The 22,126-nt window shown below is 36.1% G+C and overlaps 3 protein-coding genes across 3 annotated transcripts; all 3 read right to left on the bottom strand.

Annotated features, from left to right (window-relative positions):
* Window positions 1-464: 464 nt before the first annotated feature.
* On the bottom strand, window positions 465-2,193 carry si:ch211-229n2.7 (uncharacterized protein LOC100002243 homolog). The gene is made up of 4 exons (XM_058783845.1): window positions 2,073-2,193; window positions 1,566-1,686; window positions 1,003-1,301; window positions 465-899 (listed from the first exon to the last, which is right to left on the bottom strand). The coding sequence occupies exons 1-4, from the start codon at window positions 2,088-2,090 to the stop codon at window positions 825-827; spliced, it is 513 nt and encodes a 170-aa protein (XP_058639828.1). The 5' UTR covers window positions 2,091-2,193; the 3' UTR covers window positions 465-824.
* A 181-nt stretch (window positions 2,194-2,374) lies between these two features.
* Window positions 2,375-9,479, bottom strand: bgna (biglycan a). The gene is made up of 8 exons (XM_058784962.1): window positions 9,361-9,479; window positions 6,978-7,239; window positions 4,576-4,688; window positions 4,217-4,430; window positions 3,676-3,786; window positions 3,362-3,455; window positions 3,045-3,183; window positions 2,375-2,970 (listed from the first exon to the last, which is right to left on the bottom strand). Exons 2-8 carry the CDS (start codon window positions 7,219-7,221, stop codon window positions 2,773-2,775), a joined length of 1,113 nt encoding a protein of 370 aa, XP_058640945.1. The 5' UTR covers window positions 7,222-7,239; window positions 9,361-9,479; the 3' UTR covers window positions 2,375-2,772.
* A 1,549-nt stretch (window positions 9,480-11,028) lies between these two features.
* On the bottom strand, window positions 11,029-18,624 carry si:dkey-6n6.1 (uncharacterized protein LOC100170811 homolog). The gene is made up of 10 exons (XM_058784960.1): window positions 18,285-18,624; window positions 17,516-17,647; window positions 16,933-17,096; window positions 15,479-16,016; window positions 14,399-14,514; window positions 13,616-13,748; window positions 13,302-13,459; window positions 12,992-13,131; window positions 11,950-12,276; window positions 11,029-11,879 (listed from the first exon to the last, which is right to left on the bottom strand). Exons 1-10 carry the CDS (start codon window positions 18,436-18,438, stop codon window positions 11,699-11,701), a joined length of 2,043 nt encoding a protein of 680 aa, XP_058640943.1. The 5' UTR covers window positions 18,439-18,624; the 3' UTR covers window positions 11,029-11,698.
* Window positions 18,625-22,126: the final 3,502 nt, after the last annotated feature.

Below are 22,126 nucleotides of genomic sequence, written 5' to 3'. Positions count from 1 at the left end.
GAAGTCAATAAAATCAAAAAGGATTTTTTTTTTTAAATTTTTATTAATTTTCTTTTTTTTTTTTTTACAGAAAATGCACTTTTAGCAGATATACTTAAAATGTATGGTCTATTCAGGTAAAACAGTCACCTGCAGCTGACTAATAAGTAGCAAATCACATGTTTTTGGTTACAACAAATGTTTTTTAGTTAAAAAAAACTACAGAAAACATTCTTTGAACATTATTTGGACCCAAAAATAATATTAATTAAACCGGAACCATATTAGGGCAATGTTCTGTGTTTACTGGGTGTTAGATATTTCCCAGACTTTCTGTTGTAATAGACAATGCATTAGCACAGGAAAGAAATCTGCACTTGTCAAGCAATTTAATGGTGTTTTTGTAACTGTGGTGTAAACTGGTAATAGGCCTATTACTAATAGTACGTACCATATTAGTTAGAAATGTGAAAAGGACAGTCAGAAACATGTGAACACCTTTACTAAACATTCAATGTACATTTTGACTACATTTTTGCTGAAAAAATATAGGTATAGGTTTTAGCTGGAATAATATGATCTTTCTGCATAATCAAGCTGGTCTCCTGGTCTGAACCCAAAACCATTTTAAAACCAGCTTGATAAGGCTAGGAGACCAAACAAGACCTGCAGGCACAGTGAAGAAAGTGAGGATATATATACTATTACAGATCAGTGCGAAGAACCCTTTTCCATGACATCAAGCAGGAACATTAACTGGTTTAATGAGTGTGTGAGAAATATCCTTATAATCAAACATAATATATTATTATTGTGATAATCTGTAGTTCTTGGTATTCAGTAGGTTAACTCGATGGCACAAGGTAGCTAAATGATTCTGTAGATTCCACACATTCCTTGTTTTTGGGCTTCCCTGGAATCTGTTAAAACAAAGGAATCAACATCATGTCAGAATAGCCTAAATAAAATGTACAGAACACAGAATGTCTACACTGTTAAATTACATCTGATTCATGAACTCACCTGATTGCACATAGCTTTACCGGAGCGGACAAATGTGGCAAAGTGCTCACAATTGTGTGTGAAGAGTTTGTAAGTAAACTCTTTGTCCAGTAAAGCATCTCGTCGTTTTCTAATTTCATCCACAGGTGAAGGCTCGAGAGCGTGCCGGTTATTGCTCACTGAAACACGAGCTCCTTTTGGCACGTTAACTTCAGACAGAAGCTGACGCCGGATCTTAGTTTCTCCAAGCAAAAGATCACCACAAATAGGGAAGATAGTCTGCAGACAATTTCGAAACGTACTCGTCACCTGACTTTCATCTGGAAAAAGCAAATTTGATATGAGATAGTTTGTGAGACATATGCATATATATGTATGCATATATAATTTGTTTTTGTTTTTTTACACTTGTGAAAGGGCATTTTAAACAAATAAAAAGATGCCTTTATATTGGGGTAAATTCTCACAGTGAAATCTGACTTGTATATAGCAGTCTATATTATTGTGTTGTATCGGTATAGCATGATTATCTTGTTATGGAAATAGTAGGCTATTAATACTAAAGTGAAAGGTCTCGTGCTTACCGGCAACAGCAAAGTGAATGATGTACCCATCTCCGTCGTACACGCCCCAGTGCGAGTAGCCAACGGGGTACGAGAACTCGATCAAATCTCCGAACTGCGCGGTGGATACAACCTGCTCAACCTGTGCATGACAGTTTTAGTCTGTCAAGATTACACCCGTTTACAGCTGTTACAGGTTTTAGAACAAGTTTGACAACATATGACGGCTGCATTTTTTAATGACGTTACTTATAACCGATTTATAATCACTTTTCTAACAAAGTAGGCCTAATGATTCTCAGTTGATAGCTACTTCTAGGCCTATTATAAAAAACTGTTCTAATAAACTAGTAGGCTAATAAAATAGAACACATTCTAAGATATTTCTAATGGAACCTCGTTCGAATTTGCAGTCTTAACTTGAAAAATCCAACCGTTTAACTTGACATGAACTAATAGGCTACAGATTGTTTATAGGCTAGCATTGAAATATTCATTTCTGTCATCTGTAAACATTTGTAAACTTACATGTTCTTTGTAGTCCATCTCTCGTGTTGTTTAGTCGATACGAACAGAAACTATACGCAAAAGGATTTAAATTACTCTGCCAAGCCTTGTAGGCGTGGTCACGCAACCAGCAGAAGGACTTTTTTGTAAAGACATTCTCCTTTCAGTGTTTTAGGTACTCCACCTTCACATCTCCTGCCACCTCTGGAAGGTTATTATTAATTCCACTGAATGCATTTAGGATCTTGACTTTAAAGTTAGAAATAAATAGCCTGTCACCTTTAATGTTGGCATGATAAACATTCACAACACAATCCACTTTATTACAGTATTACCATGATGAATGAGTGACAATCAGCCGTCCAGAATGACAAACTGTGAATTTATCTCATTATTTAAAGATGCAACCCATGAAAACTAAGCAAATGAAGCTGTTGATAGACATCTCAAGGAATCATCAATGCTGTATGTCAACTAAATTAAACAAAAAGGCATTTTGTGGAGTATATATTCATTAATGTCAGCAGGGAATTACACACATCAATATTCAGTTTTAAATAGACCGGACTTTGACTTCGGTTTAAATGGAGTCCATGTTTCTTCTTAATTATGCCTCCATGAAAATGTTTATTTATCTTCTTCACTCAAATATCTTGATTTACACAAATTATGGGCGTTTTCCTCTTGTTCTCCTCCTGGATTGGTTTTGTGCATTTTTATTTTATTTCTTGTGGTTGCCAAACTGTACAGCCATTTGGTCACTGACACAGCGGAACGTAGCAGGCTGCACCTCCCAATACCTGATTGGGTTGTCAAAGAGGCTGATACCATTGTAGAACACCCTCTTCACTCCGAAACCCGTAGGGCAGAAGTCATCCACTCCAACATTAGTGATGTTGTTTGAATGGAGGTAGACAACCTGTAATGAAAGTGTGGTTTAGTTTATTTAGTATGAATGAACTAGAATTAGTAGAATCATGTACACAAGCACACCTGCAGATACTTCAAATGAGGCAGTCCGCTGGGCACACTGGACAGACGGTTGTTGTCAAGGTGCAGCTCTCTCAGGTCGGTGAGGTAAGATAAAGCACCGTGCTCAATGTGGCGAATCTGGTTACTGCCGAGTCCCAACCTAAACACAGAGAGAGAGAGAGAGAGAGAGATGGGTTTTAGCCACTAGAGGACACCCAAAGCAAACTTTATATCATAAATCCTTGTAAGAAGTTCAACTGAAGGGAAATGTTTCATTTAATATCACTTTAGAAAGAAATACAGTCTGTTTACATGTATTAATCATGTGTAGGGTTTACCTCTGCAGCTGGGTGTACTGGCTGAGATCCACCATCTCAATGGCCTGAATCTGATTACTGTCCAAATGAAGCTCATTGAGACTACTGGGAAGGTCTGATAAGAATGAGATGCATTCCATATGGAACAGAATGAGTTGCATTGTGTTTAGAAAAGAATGGGTCACATTTCATGTAGAAAAGAATTTTGTACTCTGTAACACAAGTATACCCCTATTCTGTGTTACTAATTAAAAATATGAAAAAAATGCCAAAGAGATTGGCAGTAAATCAAGTCAATTAAATTTATATTCAATTTCGACCATTATTCTCATTACCTTTGGGAATTCCAGTGAGCTTGGCTTCAGAAATGCGCAAGTAGTTCAGTTTAACGCCCATAAATGCTCCAGGTTCGAAGCCACTGTTCTGAAGCGGATTACGACCCATTTCTGCAATATTAACCATATTTGAGGCACAAATCAAGTCTTTGGTTTTATTTATATAGCCAATTTTATCAGTGAATATTGTCAGAAAGCAACATTACAGGACTATAACCTCAGCAAGTAACTATAGACCTTAGTCAGGGTAGTGTCATATTTAATTTTTGAAAGGAATGAAAATGAGGCTGTGAGGGACAGAAGTACATATTGTGTTCAATGGATTGTACTATTGTTCAGTGGACAAAATGTCTTTTGAAAAAAAAAAAAAAAAACTTTTGGTAGACAAAAACTCCATAAAACAGTTATGAAGGTTGTGAGTTGTGAAAATAACGTGGTACAGTGTATTGTAATAACTCCATCCCTCATCCACGATGAATTCAATATGTCATAAACCTGACAAAGGTCTGTTAGACATCATGAATCATACACACAGTCTTACCAATGACATGCATGTTGTGGAGGCCTGAGAAGCTATATGCCGGCACCTTCTTGATGTGATTGTCATGGATACGCAGCTCTACAAGGGATGGAGGCAGGTTTTTGGGGATGGAAGTCAGAAGGTTGTGTGAGATGTATAACTTCTGCAAACGCTTCAAAGGAAGGAATGCCTTGGGATGAACTTTGGAGATCTGGTTATATCTTAACACCAGGGCCTGAAATAGGACAATGACTATGAGGGAATGCTGTACAAACTTTTATTAACATTAAGCTAAATATTGCATTTCTAAATTCATTCACAAAAAGAGAGCAAATGCGATCGTGATACAAATTATGAAATTAAGATATGTTCGGTCTCACATAGAGGTTGGTCATTCCTTTAAAGTCTCCCTCCCTGATCTCTGTGATCCTGTTGCTCTGCAGGTCCAACAGCAGTGTGTCTTTAGGAATATCATATGGCACGTAACCTAAACCTGTTGGGGAAACAAACAAGAACAGATACATTGGTAGAAATGAGATATGGAAGAAGAAAAAAAATCAATATTGTGGATCAAATGTTGAGGCTTCATTGTTGCTGTGATAATTCATTTTCCAGGGTAATGGAAACTCAACATGAAATGAAAATTACTCAATTTACTTTATTAATACACTTTATGGTCTTGTATTTTAAGATTTATTGGTGCATTCCAAAGAAAAAAAAAGTTTGTTCATAACAAAATATATATATATAATATAATATATATTTTTTTCATTTTTAATTAAAATATTGTAACTTTTTTTGGCTCTGAAATGACTTCCCTTTTCAGCTGGCATCACCAAACCCTCTTATTTTCCAGCACTTGTCTACCTTCTTGTATGCAACGGCCATATTGGATAAAATGGATAAAATGGAAAAGTCCTGCCCTAATTATTTTCTTGTTAAAACTTTACTTGTCATATTATGAAATTAAAATGGCATACAGGTACATGCTAATTTTAAAAGCTATAAATGGTGACCAGATATTACAGCAATACAATAATAAAATTAAAATAAAAAAATAGCAAGAAACAATTCGATTTTGATTTGAATTTACATTAATGTAACGACAGATGGCGCCAGTTGTGTAAGTAACGAAAGCATGAGTGCACGGTGTGGTAGACATGAAAGTAACGCGGGTCTCAGGTATCGTCAGTTATCGTCATGTGACTGTAAAAGAAAGCACACTCTTATTTCCAGTTTGCAAAGACAGCACACACATCCTAGGATTAAACAGTTAAAACACTTATACAGCGTTGCCATAAATGGGCGATGGCAAATATGAGAAAATATCCATCCGCTGCCTGACTGGCCAATCAGAATCAAGTATTCCAGAGAGCCTTAATAATAGACGCTATATCCGTCTAACCAAAAAATTAAAATAAAGTAAAAGCATTATGAGGCCTTTAGACAGTAGGAAGGCAGTTCATTTAAGAAACAGTTTCTTCAGGATCTACTTCAGAGTCTTTGAGTTCACTTGTAAACTTTTCATCGGGCTATAATTTCGGAAATGTTTGGTAATTCTCTGGGCTTTGGGACTGTGTGTTTGCTGTGCTCTGTTGTTGTGTGCTAGCATTCCCCTCTAAGCTTCCCATATAATTAAGATGGAGCCAGATGACCATGGCTCCACGTAGCACATTACAACGTGGAGAGAGAGAAAAAAGAGGAAAATAGCTGTATTATATGAACTTCATAAAAGAGAGATAGAAAAGAGGGCAGCTGTGCTTGGGTGGTACCTGGCAGTCACAGAAATTGTCCATTTGCTTTTAAATCCATCATTCCTGGTGACCGACATCATAGTTTATGGCACGTTTGCTGTACCGAGTAGAATAACCAGAGTGTCTGTCTTCTCAGGTGACCGACCACACACCACATGTGCTGTCTGATGTGGATGGGCCAGATTAGCGGTGTGTCTGAATTGGTATCCGTTCTCAAGCTAAATTTGATCCTGATCTCATTCAGGCCTTTGATGTGGATGTTAAAACCTGACATTTCTGTTTAGCTTTCAGCCAAAATTTCCTGCTCACTTTCCCTACTTTCAGCCACATCTTTGATTTACATTTGATTTTGTTATATATATATATATATAACTCATAACTCATATTCAAATCATTGTGTTTCATACCACACTCATTCATACCACTATTTAAAAATGAAATAGCCTAAGATTGGCAGGTCTTTGATCTTTCCTTGATGTCACAGGCTAGTAATTTTGGGATAAGATGGGTGATATAAACGGGATATCCTTTAACTCAAACCATCTTAATCACAAACCAGTGTAACTTCACTCTTTACACCAGTAGTTACCAAATGGTGAGTTGCAGCCCAAAAATGGGTCACAAGTTTGTTCGGATAATGAAAAACTGTATTAAATTTAAAAAAAATAATAATAAATATAAATAAAATTGCTTTAAAATAAAAATAAATAGCTATACTATATTTAGTACACCAAAAAAAAATTTAAAAAAAACTTTCAAGCAGCCCGTAGTATTTTTAGTTTTCATATTCATCCTGTGCATGCCATATTAATATTTGTTTTTCCTATTTTTAGGGCTATGCAATTCATGGTATTTTTCAAAGTTTAGTTTTAAGGACAATTTTTTACATATGTGCAGTAAACAGTTTTGGCACTGTGTTGTCCAGTATAAAATTTGGGTCTAGAAGCCAAACCTCTAAGACTAAACAGTCATTATCTCGTCTGTCTATACCAAGACACCATTGCAAACACATATCATCTTAAGCCCACCTAAATCCGAGCACTGTACGACTCTGAGGTCGCACCGACAGCCAAATGGACATGTGGGATGTTCCGGTTGGTATGGATCCACAGCTGACCCCTCTTCCTGGTCCTTCATCATCATCATCAGCTCTTTCACATCAATGTCCTTGCCAAAGTCCCAGAATCCTTTCTGCTCGAAGGGAAGGGCGGAAGAGTCTAGTGGCAGGTGGGCAGTGCAGAGAAACAGAAAAGCCACATAGACCGACAACATGGCTGCTACGATTTTAATCTGCGAAAAAGAGAGAAACACAGTGGAAGTAAACTTTCAGAATATGGCAGTACAATTGTTTTCCACACTTTTATAAAAACCATAAATGCTACTTTGCATCCAAAAGCTGATTCTGGTAAAATCCATAATTCTGTGGTCTCATTAAGCTTTGAATATGCAACCGCCTCACTGACAGTCACAATAAACCAATCTGCTCTCCACATCGACAATAGGGAAAATATCTCATTGTTACTAAAACTAAAACCTGAGACAGGAAAGGAATTGTTTGGGTCAGATGCATCAAAGTGTGTAAATGTGTATTTTCGTAACCTGTCTTCATGCTATATTTACAGTCGGTTTTTTTCTCCCAGAATGGGTGTATTTGAGTGTATTTTTGTGTCTTTTGTCTAGATGAATTACAGCTGAAACTATACTGATGCAACGTCAGTAGGAGATGAAAACCGAGTGCAAAAATATCTAGCTATTATTATCCTTTTGGTGCATTTGATCATATGTCTCCACAGAAGAAACATGTGAAGGATGTACATAATTCATGTAAATAAATTATAGATATGACTTGACTCTCTAATAACCAATAGCAGTTCCATCCTAGAGGAAAATTTAATTGCCCTTTCATAGTTTTGTTTCATTTAAGTATCAACAGTCTCAGATGTTTAGTCTAAAATTCCTTAGGAGATATAAAAATGGAAATAAATGAGGAAATTGTTGGCATACAGTAAGAGTATAAAGCTATAAAATATGTGTGGATTACATAGCTCAGATAATTTAGGAGATTTTCAGACTTTGGCATTTTGGCAAATCTGAGTAGAGTTTATTAAATTCTGAATTTTTTTTTGGAGGAGAGACATGAAAAATTTTAGTGTATTTTTGAAATTCAAGCAAATCTCCATTTGTTCTACTTTTAATCTCACTATTGTCTATGAGGAAAAGTTGAGATATTCATGTGTAATTTTTTTTCTTCTATTAAGACTTTAGATCCAGTGTTGTTATTGTCCAGTTCAGTAGAGATCTAGTACTTAACTAAACTTAAAACTATTTAATTAATACAATTTTACAAATAAAAATAACAATTTAAGTATTAAGACAAAATATAATAAAAATGACAAATGCACATAAGAAAATGACAAAAACAGAAAATATAATAATAAAAGCCAATTCAAAATATGAATAAATACTACAGTCGCATAAATGCTACTAAAATAGATTAAATAGATGATATTAAAAATACTAAAATAGATCATTCATGTGCAGACCCACTGATCCACATTTATTAGATTCTGTGACCATCCAGATCTGCAGTAACTAGGTCTTTTTCTGTGCCACGTGTTGTGCGTGTGGTTTTGAACTGCCTCTGAGCTCTTTCTCTCTCTTTAAATTCACTCCCACACCCTTTACCACAGAATGGCAGAATAACCACATTACTGGCAAGTTTAACAGATTGTTTTTGGAGAGCCACCCTGATTCATGCACCGAAATACAGGCACCGAATGTACCAAAATCATATCCTCTTAAAATATGACAATAATGTTAATAAACTGACAGACCTCATTTAAAAGCACACAAAATGATGACATGCACAGCCTGATTTTACCACTGCCAGAACAATTCTACTAATAGTATAATAAGAGTACTAATAAATGAAATGGTTTTTCAGCTTATAAAAGTCTTTGCCTCAGTCTAAAATAGTTTGCACCCACTTATATATATATGAGCTTGATGCAGATGAGTCTTTTTTTTTCTTTTAAAAAATAAGGTTAAGATTTTTCTTTAAAGATGTATAATATCCAAATGATGCCAAATGTTCAAGCAAAGCTGAATTATATCTTATATTAAAGAGATGAGATGGGCTAATTAAAGACTACATTACTGAATGTTGTCAAGATTACAGAGGTGACGTGGATGACTGAGTGACGCACAAAACTAGAACAACATTTCTAAAGGATTTTAAAACTAATTTAAGTAGTAGTCTTTTTTATGAGCTCAAATAAGCTTTGTAAGCTTTTCAAAGAACTGAACTGGTTGCAACGGAAACAGATGAATTAAGTTGCCATGGAAACTCATCAGGTGCACAAAACTGGGGAACAGGTCAGAAAGATAAATAAGAGTATTAAAGCATCTTACCTGATGTGTGAGATATATTTGCAGATTATTTCTTCTTTTTAAGGTTTCTGATGGCAAACTGATTTATAGTTTGATCATTGTTTTGGATGACTGTCTGTTAGGTCCTTGGCTGCCAGCGGTCACAAAGCACTGAACAGTACCTGCAATTCAAAACACAGGACAGCTTGCAAAAAGAGGGGGAAAAATGTGTATTTGAGACATTCCCACTTAAGTTGTCTTTCCCTCCCACCGTTTTTTCTCTTTCTTTTTGGGTGAAGAGAGAAAGAGAGAGAGAGAGTGATAGAGAGAGAGAGAGAGAGAGAGAGAGACAGTGTGAATGTGTGGGCCGGTAATTCCACCAAAATACTATGGTTAACACAGTTATTGTTATACTTTTTAAGATATTTAAGTTTAAAATCTTCCTTTATTGAACATCCAGGTTACATATTATTAATGGAACATGAAGTATTCATCCATATCCACACTTTTATGTATGTTGCATGTTTTTGTGAAATGGCACAAACAGACGGACAAAGTAGACAGACAGACAGAGAAATAGATAGATGATAGATAGATAGATAGATAGATAGATAGATAGATAGATAGATAGATAGATAGATAGATAGATAGATAGATAGATAGATAGATAGATAGATAGATAGATCGATAGACAGACAGACAGACACACACACACGCACACACACACACAGACAGACAGACAGGCAGAGAGGAGAGAGAGAGAGAGAGAGAGAGAGAGAGAGAGAGATGCACAATATATTTACAGAAGTGTCTGTATGACATTCTACGAGCCTCAATGAATACATGTTATCACAGACTTCCAGGTTTTCCCACTAAGACTGATGTTACTTAGGGATATGCTCTTTTAATATAAGGAAGTTTTTCTTCATGGTTTAGGATATGGCCCACGCCCTGGAAATGAAGAGCAGTCACAGAAATATATACATCAACAGAGAATCAATGTAGGGACGGCCCAAAGAAAATAAATCTGGGACAGAGGCCTGCTGTGAAGTAGAAAAAGAAGCACTTGTGGTAGTGAGTTACCACTTTAAGAGAGTTTCTCTGGACAGAAATAGAGCAAGCAGAGAGTGCCACTGCCCAATGTGCTAGTCTACAGTGTCATAATACAGAATGATGAACATGCAACTCAGCACTGGCTGCTGTCTGCATTTGCTAGAACAAAGCAATATCAAACTAGCAAGACAAAAAACTTCCAGTCAGAAAATGACCTGTTAGTTTATTTTTCTCCACCAATGTAAAGAAGCCAAAGAAAGTAGGGCTGTCAATACATTAAAATAAATTGAAAATCGTTGGACAAAGTAAACATTTGTCAATTTTTTTTTTTTTTCTTTGCCTTGGTTATAAAAAAAAGTGAGAGCTCAGTATTGAATGTAAATGTGACTTTTGATATAAATATATATTTTATTAAATACAATGCGTAACAATTATTTTATATAATTGATTTAGGATTTACGTTTACTGACGCCCCCCAGTGGACCAATGAGAGAATCAGAAGCATCGAGCGCAGAACATACACTGAATAATCAACTCCTTGAACATCAGGACACCAGTGCATCATTTCCATCAGACATGCGCTTATAATATTAATGATAAAAATGCTGAAAAATAAGTCTATTTGACACCAGATTAATTGTCACCTCTCAACTTTATTGTAGTTTGTGACAATGAGAATACAAAAGCACAGACAACACACAATTTCACAAAACTGAATATAAAAGTCAAAGCCTTTGCTACTGAAAATTGTTAACACGATATATAAAAAAAAAAAAAATGTGATGCATTGCAGTTTAATCAAAAAATAAATAATGTATAAAGCTGATCTATTAAAAACCTTTTGCATACTTTGAAAAAAGAAAGAAATCCTTGCACATACAAGTCTGCTTTAGATTGTAAATTGTAGACATACAGGTATAAAACAAACCAAGACAGACATTAGATATGGTAACAACAACAACAATAACAACAACAACAACAGACATACACAAAATATAATGCCAACTGCAACAGGAAAGATGCACATTTAGCACCATGTAAATCTGTGCAAAACCCCCTTCAAAGCACAAACACAGCCAATGCTAATGTCAAACAACAAATGTCAGCAGTAGTTTTTAGTTGCAGTAAAGCAGAAAAAATGCATGTGCATGTGTGACCCCTATGAGACAGAGAAGAGACGATCAGAACACAACTAAAACACAGCTTACACAAAATAAAAGGCCTCTGGTGTGAAAAGGGAGCTGCATCTTTATCTTCATTTCACTTAAAACTCTGAATTAAGCATTGAATTGAGATGCACTGTGAACTACAGCCCCAAAAAACACTTTCATTCATAGTGCTCTTCATATCTCTGGGGCCGCAGAAGGACGCTCTGGTAGGTTTTGATGCAGGAGAAGGCTGTTGGTGGAATGAGGCGGCGATCAATCAGGTTGTACTCCAGGTGAACAGACAACAGCAGGGAGTCCTCACGAGCAGTAGTGTCACACAACGAGTTCATAGTGATGTAGCTACAACGAGAAGATCAGGTTAAAACAGACAAACCGACAGACAGACAGATAGACAGACAGACTCACTAACCTGATGTAGTTGTGGTTCAGTCTCAGGTGCTGCAGGTTCTTTAACTGTAGAATGCCTCGTGGAATTGATCTGAGCTGGTTGTGGTCCAACAGAAGTTCAGTCAGTGAGTTGTACAGGCCCAGGAAGGACACTTCATTTATCCCGTCTTCACGCAGACGGTTGTACGACAGCTGCAGGGAGTCCAGACCAGGTCGCAGGTGGCCGAACACATAGCCAGGGATACGCTCAATTTGGTTGTGATGCAAGATGAGCTGCCGCAGACCAACCGGCAGGAAAGAGGGAACGTGAACCAGCTTATTGTGAGAAAGGTCCAAATACTCCAGTTTTCTGTGAATAAAGACATTTTTGAAGATTAAGATAGTTTTGAAATATATATATACAAAAATAAATTTTTATACTATGTAACTACATATAATTTTATGACAAATACATTTCCAAAAGTTAATGTATTATTTGTTCACAGTGACACCACTAGCTTTTAGTAAAATTTAGAGCAAGGGTCTAATTTTGGTAACCAATTTTTGTGAAAAAAAAGATATATATATATATATAAAAAAATAAAAGTAAATAAACAATTATACATATATAATTTGTAGTTTTCAAATTATTAGTCTTCATGGTGAACGTGATTTCACCAAGTACAACATGTTCCTGGATCAACATCCTTGTTGATCCTGGAACAACATTCCAATCAATCAATCAATCAATCAATCAGAATTGAGGGATAACTTTTCAGGAAATGTCAGTTTTAGGCTTATGATCACAGTTAGGTGCTTCTACACCCTTGTTAATCAGCTATCACTTCCCTCTAATTTTAGGAATAAATTATGAGTAGAGTTAGGTTTAGGGGTAGGGATTGGGTTAAGACTATATTTTTTGTACAGTAATGTTGATCCAGGAACATGTCTTACTTGGCAAAATCACAGCGACCCTAGTGTTCATACAACTGCTCTATCTCTTAATTCACCATATAATTACAGAACTTATCCACAAGATGGCACCTAACAGCAGAGAAAGGCAGAGAACTGAGATCTGAACTCACAGCAAGTGTATCCATGCTCTTGGATGAATGCGGTCCTCTCGGATGCGGTTATGGCTGAGGGTCAGGACTCTCAGGTTTGTGGTCTTGTTGAGGATCCCTGAATGGACCACTTCTATCTTGTTGTCAGACAGGTGTAGCTCCTGATGAAGTTACAAATCAACAACAATCCATTATCTACTGCACTGTATAAACACCCCAATACACTTGGCAATGTCACCAAACTAAAATCTAGTGAACGTTTTAGACAGAGTATATAGTATGTATATGTACTGCAATTTTGGCGTTTTGAGACAAAAAAGATGTAACTGACCTGTACTGAAACGGGCAGACCAGAGGGAATAGCCCTGAACTTATTGTCATCTAGCCTGAGGTAAATCAGCCTCCTGAGAGGCTTGAAGGCCAGAGGAGAGACATTTCCATCGTGGAAATAATTATCCTCTAACTCCAGTGTCAGCAGCTGAGACAGACCTGAGAAAAAATAACATTAGATTACACAAAATATGTCATTTATGCTAAGTCATTTTAAAAATGCCCAGATTAAAACCCTAACATGAAAAACAGATCTTTTACCGGACCAGAGTGTTGAATACTGAGTTCATACGGACACTGTGGTTTTGTGTTTACCCTGAAAGCTGTAGGGAGTGAGACCACTGAGTTTATTATCGTTGATCTTCAGCTCCACCAGCGAGGGAGGGAGAGCCGGCACTTTAGTGAAGTTGTTTCCATCAAGGTTCAGCCTCCTGAGCTTTGTCAAGTTCTGCAACAGGCCGAGAAGATACTCATGACACTGTCAAAGCCAGACTGGAAATATTTCAAAGCTTGCTGCAAGTCACAGAAGCAGAAGTTACACAACACAGATATTCAGAGTTCATCTGGCATGAAGAACAGACGTTTCTTGATCATGCTACTGAGCACAGGTAAACACTGAGGTACAGTGAACATGTGAAAAAAAACACTATTCTGCTCTGTGTCATATATGTGTCACATGTAATATCTGTGCTTGGCGCCCAGTAGATATGACACACGGGTGAGAAAAAGGTAAAAAATGATTGTGTTTCTTTTTAGGGGGTAATATCTATTGACTGAAAATTCTCATGTTCACTGCAGCATCCTGGTGAGAATTGTCTCGGTGATGTCAGATGTGACATCTTGCGAAAACACGTCAGCTACTTGCTAAATATCAAGCTTGCACTGTGCCGCACCATAAGGCATGGTAACTCACCATTGTAACAGATCAGAAAAGCAGTCTCCAATTTTGCAGATCTACTTTAATCTGACCATTATTAAAGTCCAAAGAAATATCACAACGATTGTTATGTGATTCCAAATGGAATGCGAAAACAAACAGTGCGAGTTACGTGTCAGTATGCTTGTGAATATAATAAGGTTTCTTTGACTTTATCTCACCCGAAACACATCCGGTCCCAAAGAGAAATCGTCCAGCTTGTTCTTGCTGAGGTCAAGCCACTCCAGGTTGGGAAGACCTGCCAGGGCATGCCATGGGATCTTGCTGATTTTGTTATCTGCAAAATACCAAGTCAAGAGTAATTTTTCACCTTTTTCTGGATCATGGTAAGCTCTGTTTACACTTCTCACATTTCAGTGCCAGCTCTAGCACATACAGAAAATCATCAAACAATAGGACACTGCCAGATTATGTTACAGTAAAAACATGCAAAAACATCTGTCAAACTCTAATAACACAGACCGCTCTAAACCCCCTCTTAAAAGATACAAAAGTATTATTTTAGTTTAACAAAAATTTGTGAGGTTTGTACAAAAAGTATTTTTTCATCTCAGAGGAAAAAGTAACATTGACATCTCACAATTGAGAATTCATATCTCAAAATGTGACAAATATTGAATATATATATATATATATATATATATACATACACTATTGTTGCAAAGTTTGAGTTTGGTAAGATGTTTAAAGTTTTGAAATAGGTCTCTTATGGTCATCAAGAGTGCATTTATTTGATCAAAAATACAGTAAAAAAAACCTTAATATTGTGAAATATTTTTTTACAATTTACAATAACTATTTTAATATATTTCCAAATGTGATCAGGAGTCTTTGATGAATATAAAGTTCAAAAGAACAATTTATTTAAAATACTATCACTTTTGATCAATTTAATGCATACTTGCTGAATTTAGTCATTTCTTTAAAAAAAATAGTACACACACAAAACTTCTGAATGGCAGTGTATATATAGTATATAAAGAATTAGGTTTAGCCTAAATGGGGAGAAAAACGCCAATGAGGTAAGAAAATACACTTAATTCAAGTCATGTTCTATAAAATAAAAAAAAATATAAAAAAAAAATATATATATACATGTATTATCTTACACAATTATTTTTCTGAACTTATTGTAAGGATGTTCAGATATTTTTATTTTAAAAAGAGACAAAAAACTATGGAAATGATTTTCACAGTGTATAATTAGTCCTCATGAGCAAGGTGAACTGCTCTCACCTCACCTGCTAGAAACAGACTCCTGACACCTGCATCTTTGATGATGGGCATTTGGGTAAGGCGAGTGTTTCCACAAGCAATAAGAGACTCTGAAAGCAGGCAGCCTGCTGGGAGAGACTCCATATGAACAGAGGTGCTGATGAATGGATGGCCAACACCTCGATCCACCGGTCGCCCACTGGGGGCTGGCAGTGGCCTTCCAGTGGGCAGGATCACAGATTTTCTTGTAGGAAGAGCAAAGGCTGGTTGTGCTCGTGGTATGGCCGGTTTGAATGTGGGTGGTATTACTCGTCTTTCGATTGCTACAGGGCGAACAGCAGATCTGAACACCGGAATGCTGCGGTTATCATCGTCATCATCATCACTGTCACTGTCGTCCTCTAGATAGTCGTCATCATCATGGTCATCATGATCAAAATGGATTGGTCTCATAAACCGAGGTCCTGTGGGTATTACAGGGGTCTTAGGTGGTTTTCCAGGATCCAGACTCACAATCACCTCCTGGTTTTTCTTCACTTGCTTCTTAGGGACATTTGACGGTGGCTGAATAGAAAACGTAAGCGTTTAACAACAAAAAGGTAAAATCTGCTTAAAACTAGCCTAAAGTGGTTTCTATTCTTAGTTGGTCTGGTTTGCTGGTTTTAAATAAAGGTTCTTTATTGGCATCAATGGTTCCATGAGGAACCGTTAACATCCACAGAATCTTTCCTTTGCACAAAAAGTTCTTTAGATTATAAAATGTTCTTCACACCGAGAAAAAATAGTTCTTTTAAGAAATGTGCACTGAAAGGTTACCAAAACGGTTCTTCTATGACTTTGCTGTGAAAACACCATTAAAGGGGTAGTTCACCCAAAAATGAAAATTCTGTCATTAATTACTCACCCTCATGTCATTCTAAATCCGTAAGACCTTCGTTCATTTTCGGGAACACAAATTAAGATATTTTTGATGAAATCCAAGAGCTTTCTGACCCTCCATAGACAGCAATGCAACTACCACATTCAAGGTCCAGAAAGGTAGCAAGGACATCGTTAAAATAGTCCATGTGACATCAGTGGTTCAACCGCAATTTTATGAAGCTATGAGAATACTTTTTGTGCGCAAAGAAAACAAAAATAACGACTTTATTCAACAATTTCTTCTCTTCCGTGTCAGTCTTTGATGCACATTCACGAGAGTACCATAATGCAATTTGTGTTCCGAAGATGAATGAAGATCTTACGGGTTTGGAACAACATGAGGGTAAAAAGTAATTAATGACAGAATTTTCATTTCTGGGGTGAACTATCCCTTTAAGAGTGTAGAGTGGCTTTGGATACTTTTCATCTGGCAACAACGGAAGACTGACTGGCAAAATACACATCTAAAAGAAAAGAAGTACAATAATAAGGGAAAAATCAGTATGAAGTATAAGAAGTATAAGAAGTATACTACATTTTCTCATGCACATCTACATACTTGTTTTGCTGGGGTGATCACCATCTTGTTCTTCTTTGGTTTCACCTCCAGAACCTCCGTCCCCACAGGTGGTTTTCCATTTCCTGCCAGTCTGTTTTTTGAGCTTGTTTTCCCCACAGATGTTAGACTGGGCTTACTGGCCACAGACTTCAGGGTGGGTGAAGCTAGACATGGTGTGGCAAACAGAAAATCAGTACCCACCACCAAGCAACCCACTCCCTGATGGCACGTTTCCCAGCACTGCATTGCACCACACTAAGAGCCAATGTTTTACATAATTCCCAGCCTGCATCACCACAGGGATGCCCATCGGTCTTTTTAGCTCTTACTACAAATCGCTAATCCAATTACTATTTTAAAGTAAACCGCAAAAGAACAATCAAAAAGCAAGAATGGAACATGCACTAGGCCTACTGTTCAAAAGTTCGGGGGCAGTAAGATTAAATTTATATTTTTATTTAGCAAGAACACATTAAATAGTTTGAAAGTGGCAGAAAAGATATTTATAATGCTACAGAATATTTCTATTTCAAATATTTCTCATTTAAATGCTGTTCTTTTGGTGAGATGGTGGTTCCCAAACCTCTGGCCGGGCAGGGGATGGTTCGACAGCTCGCGGCTCCATCTTTACACTGGCACACACTGCAAGGTTCTGGAGACCACACAGCCCCCTCAAACAGAGAAATCCCATTCACCAAGCACTGGCTGCTACGCCCTGGCATGCATCCACACAGGCAAAATTTCAGAATTCAGCACACAGTGACTCCAACAAGTAGTTGGACACTTAATCCACACTTAAAACACAAGAATGACACTGCATAAGATAAGTGACTATAATATAATATAATATAATAACATTTAATTTAAAAATAATAATACATTTTTTTTTTTAATTCAATTTATTTTTAGTGTATGATATCAGTTTCCTTCTTTTTGTAAATTGTTTTGCTTGAAATGTGTTTGTGTTCTGTCAAATGAATGCTACTTGGTTTGATGTTGTTATGTAATGCAAAGACATTCATACATGTTTAAGTATGACTTTTGTCCAAATATTTGTATTATCCAAATATTGTACATCCCTTTCATCTTCAATTCAGTGCAACCACTAATTTTCAATAAATAAAACTGCACAATGAATTTTAAATAATAACATGTACATATATATATATATATCAAATATATTACTATTTTTGTCCATTTTATGCTTAAATAACCACTTTTTTTAAAACAACAACTTATTTTTTTGACAAATGCACAATAAATATAAATATAAAATCACAATATCAGAAAACCATACCTTCTTCTCTTATTATTTTTTGGCTCACATAAAAAATGCTATAAGCATTGCTCACCTGGAAGGAAAGGGTTATCATACTCAGGTGCATCCTCAGTGGATAAGAATCGTCTGGAGCTCCTCTCTCTCTCTCTTCTTCCCTTTTCTCGCTTTCCCTCAGCTGCCAAAAGCGCTAAACACAGACACAGACACAAAGCTAAAGGCTTGTACATTGTTAATGTATGCTGGAGTCAGTTCAGGTACAATCTGCCAGAGACAGCTGCCTCAGTGACTCTGAGGGCTGCACCGTCTGAAAGGCCAGTTATATTCTGCCTCTGGAAATCATGTTCAACCCATCACCCATCCCTCCGAGGGAAAAAAAGAAAAAGAAATGCAAAGGTGAGAGCAGAGAGTGAGGAGGAAGGAATGGAACGGAAGCAGGGGAGCGAGAGGGAAAAAATAAAATCAAAACAGCTTCAACAAAGCGCCTCTTTCACTTGCCCTGAAGACCCACCAACCGCCTCTCCTTTCCCTCTTAACATACGCCCATCGCTCCTGAGAGAAAAACAAACTATTAGAGCTTCCTCAAGGGGAAAAAAATCTTATCTTTTACACGATTTAATGTTCTGACGTCAATGGATGCAACGGATGTGTGTGGGATTACAGATTTATGTATTGATGAATAAAACATAGCTTGAAGTCTCTCTTAAAACACTCATTATTGTTTGTGCTTCACTGCTAGTGCACGTTTGATGGAAGAGCAGAGAAAACATTAGTCTGTAGGGAGCCTGTTGATATGAAAGGTAGCTTTGTTTGTCCAAGAGCCAACGGCACCACAGTCCTGAGAAATTCTTCAAGTTCCATTGCCATTTGCAACCTTGCTTGACCATGCGGCCTCTTTCTGTCCAGTGTGGCCATTTCATTGCATATTAGCACTGTTGCTATGACAACCACTTCATTAAATAAAATTACAGAGAATTTATTCCATTTTCTATCCGAGTAGTTTTATTATTGACAAAACTGAAATGATCTCAATGCAGCACGTTTAAATTTGTTGGAAAATGTTTTGCCATGATTCTAGGCTACAATAGGTTGTTGCTTTTGGCCCGAATCACAAGAGTCAACTCTCAGGTCTTCATATTCTGGATCCCTGAATATGGTTTGGGTCGGTCAAGCTAGGCAAAAATTGCAAGTATAATCGTTTACATAAAAACTATCCTGAAACGATTGGGGGAAAAGTTCATAAAAACTGTAATATTCTGAAAACATATGAAGAGTTTATTTGCAAAAACAGAGAACTCGGTTTTTAACAATTTTCAAAAATCGTGTTTTTTTTCATCAAACTGCATTCGGGTTATTTTGATTAGGTTAAAAATTACTAAAAAATACAGCTAACTAACACAATAAAACACAATAAAAATATGATAACATAAGAAACATGATTTTAAAAAGCGGAGTTATCTGTTTTTGCAAATAAACTCTTCATATGACTGTAAATATCCTTCAGAAATCATTCTAATATGCTGATTTGGTTCTCAGTAAACATTTCTTATTATTTTCAATGTTGAAAACAGTTGTGCTGCTTAACATTTAAAAACCTGAAAAAAATGATCTTTGATAAATAGAAAGTTCAAAAGAACAACATTTATTTGAAATAGAAATATTTACTGCCACATTTTCCTATATGCTTGCTGAATACGTATTAATTTAAGTATTTTAAATTAAATTCTTAAAAAGGAATTCAAGTATTAAAAAAATCTTAGTGACCTCAAACTTTTGAACAGTAGTGTATATTAATCTAAATTCAGTCAATCAAGTCATATAAATGTGGTAAACAGATTGAAATAACCTAATTAAGAAATATTCCAAACTATTTCTAAAATCAAAATAACACTGATAGCATATGCCTGTATTTCATAATTCTTTATCATGTGAATATCTTATTCAGAATATCCATTTAACACACAAAAAAATATTCATTTGCACTTTTAAGTGCTAAAACGTTGATTTTGAAGAAACAATGTTTGAAATGAGATTTAATATTTTTGCAAACATTTCACAAATTAACATTAATTTCTTGTGTAAATTACAGTGTATACAGGAATATTCCAATAACCGTGAAGCATATAAACCTCTTTATCAGAATAAAGGCTTTTCAGAATATGGACATTAATCAGTGCAAGGAAATGTGGTCAGCTAACACAACATTAGCACACAAGCGTAAATTTGTTTTGATTATATAAAATGTGTTTGGAGCAGGCTGGGACAAATAAGTAATTTAGTTCTACTTAATTCTGTTTGCATCTCCTACACTCCAGTTTGTTATAGCCTTTCTTTGTTTTTGCCTCCCACACAGAAAATTATTAAGCAATTTGATGTAATACTCCCCCACAAGACATGCCCAGAGCTTCCTGTCTTTCATTCAAAAATAAAAACTCTGAATGTTCATGAAGACAAACAATCATTTTAAACAGGTAAACACGCCACCCACATCTTCCTGCCTTCGGGTTTACCTCGTACACCTGCTAGTCCAACCAAAAAACAGATTAGACCAGGATATAAATGTCACAAACAAATAACGCAGAAATGGTTTTAGTAACATCTTTCATCTGTGGTCCGCTTTTGGAATGAGACTGTATATGAAGACGCTTCCAAAAATATGGTTTGATATACAACTGATGTAAGCCAACCTCAGACAGCAAACAGTCTAGTGTGTTCATTTTCTTCATGACAACTTGAGAATCAGTGTTTACTTTTTCCTAGAATTCCCCATCCGTCCACACACACAGCTGGAGCCAAGCTTGTCGAGAACATGATAAATCTACCGCACAGACTGTTTAGAGAATATGACTGACTCTAGATAGACAGAATGACAGAATGATAGATAGACAGAACAATCGAAAGACATAACAATAGATGATAGAATGACAGAACGATAGATAGATAGATAGATAGATAGATAGATAGATAGATAGAGATAGATAGATAGATAGATATAGATAGATAGATAGATAGATAGATAGATAGATAGATAGATAGATAGATAGATAGATAGATAGATAGATAGATAGATAGATAGATAGATAGATAGATAGATAGATAGATAGATAGATAGATAGATAGATAGATAGATAGATAGATAGATAGATAGATAGATAGATAGATAGATAGATGATAGATAGATAGATAGATAGATAGATAGATAGAATAGATAGATAGATAGATAGATAGATAGATAGATAGATAGATAGATAGATGATAGATAGATAGATAGATAGATAGATAGATAGATAGATAGATAGATAGATAGATAGATAGATAGATAGATAGATAGATAGATAGATAGATAGATAGATAGACAGAATGATAGAAAGCAACCCCTGCAAAGAAATGTATCTCTTCTGTTTATCTCTTCTCTAGCTGTGTGCATTTGGGAACAGTTTGCTTTTCTTGACTCATTAAAAAGCCGCCTACCACTAGATACTTCTCAGTCCTCTGACAACAGTGATTACTGTCTGTATATTTTTAGTGCTCAGAGGGAGATCTGACCCCAAGATTATGGTGCAGATTACAGCGATGCAATATAACCAACATTTTTGCTGTCCTTCTTTCTCGCTGTCTGTATCTGTAATGGATCTCTTTGTCAGGCTTTGGATAAATCCTGTTGCTCACTGACACAAATGCAGTGCTATATCTAATATATCTATGCATGAGCATGGATATGATACACAGCTTGAGGCAAAAAAAAAAAAAAAATGCCCTTGATATTTAAAATGTGCAGTGAGTTTTATTATTATTATTATTTTTTTTTATCAAATTTGACCTAACATTAAAAAATGTCTACAGTAGAACGTGTTTAAATCAATTCCAGGGATTGATTGATTGTATGTATGTACAGTGTTGGGGGTAACGCATTACAAG

This window comes from Onychostoma macrolepis, chromosome 08 (genome assembly GCF_012432095.1).
Source record: "Onychostoma macrolepis isolate SWU-2019 chromosome 08, ASM1243209v1, whole genome shotgun sequence".
NCBI classification, from domain to species: Eukaryota; Metazoa; Chordata; class Actinopteri; order Cypriniformes; family Cyprinidae; genus Onychostoma; species Onychostoma macrolepis.
Note: the sequence above shows the minus strand (reverse complement) of the source record. Positions and strands in the feature narration are given on the sequence as shown.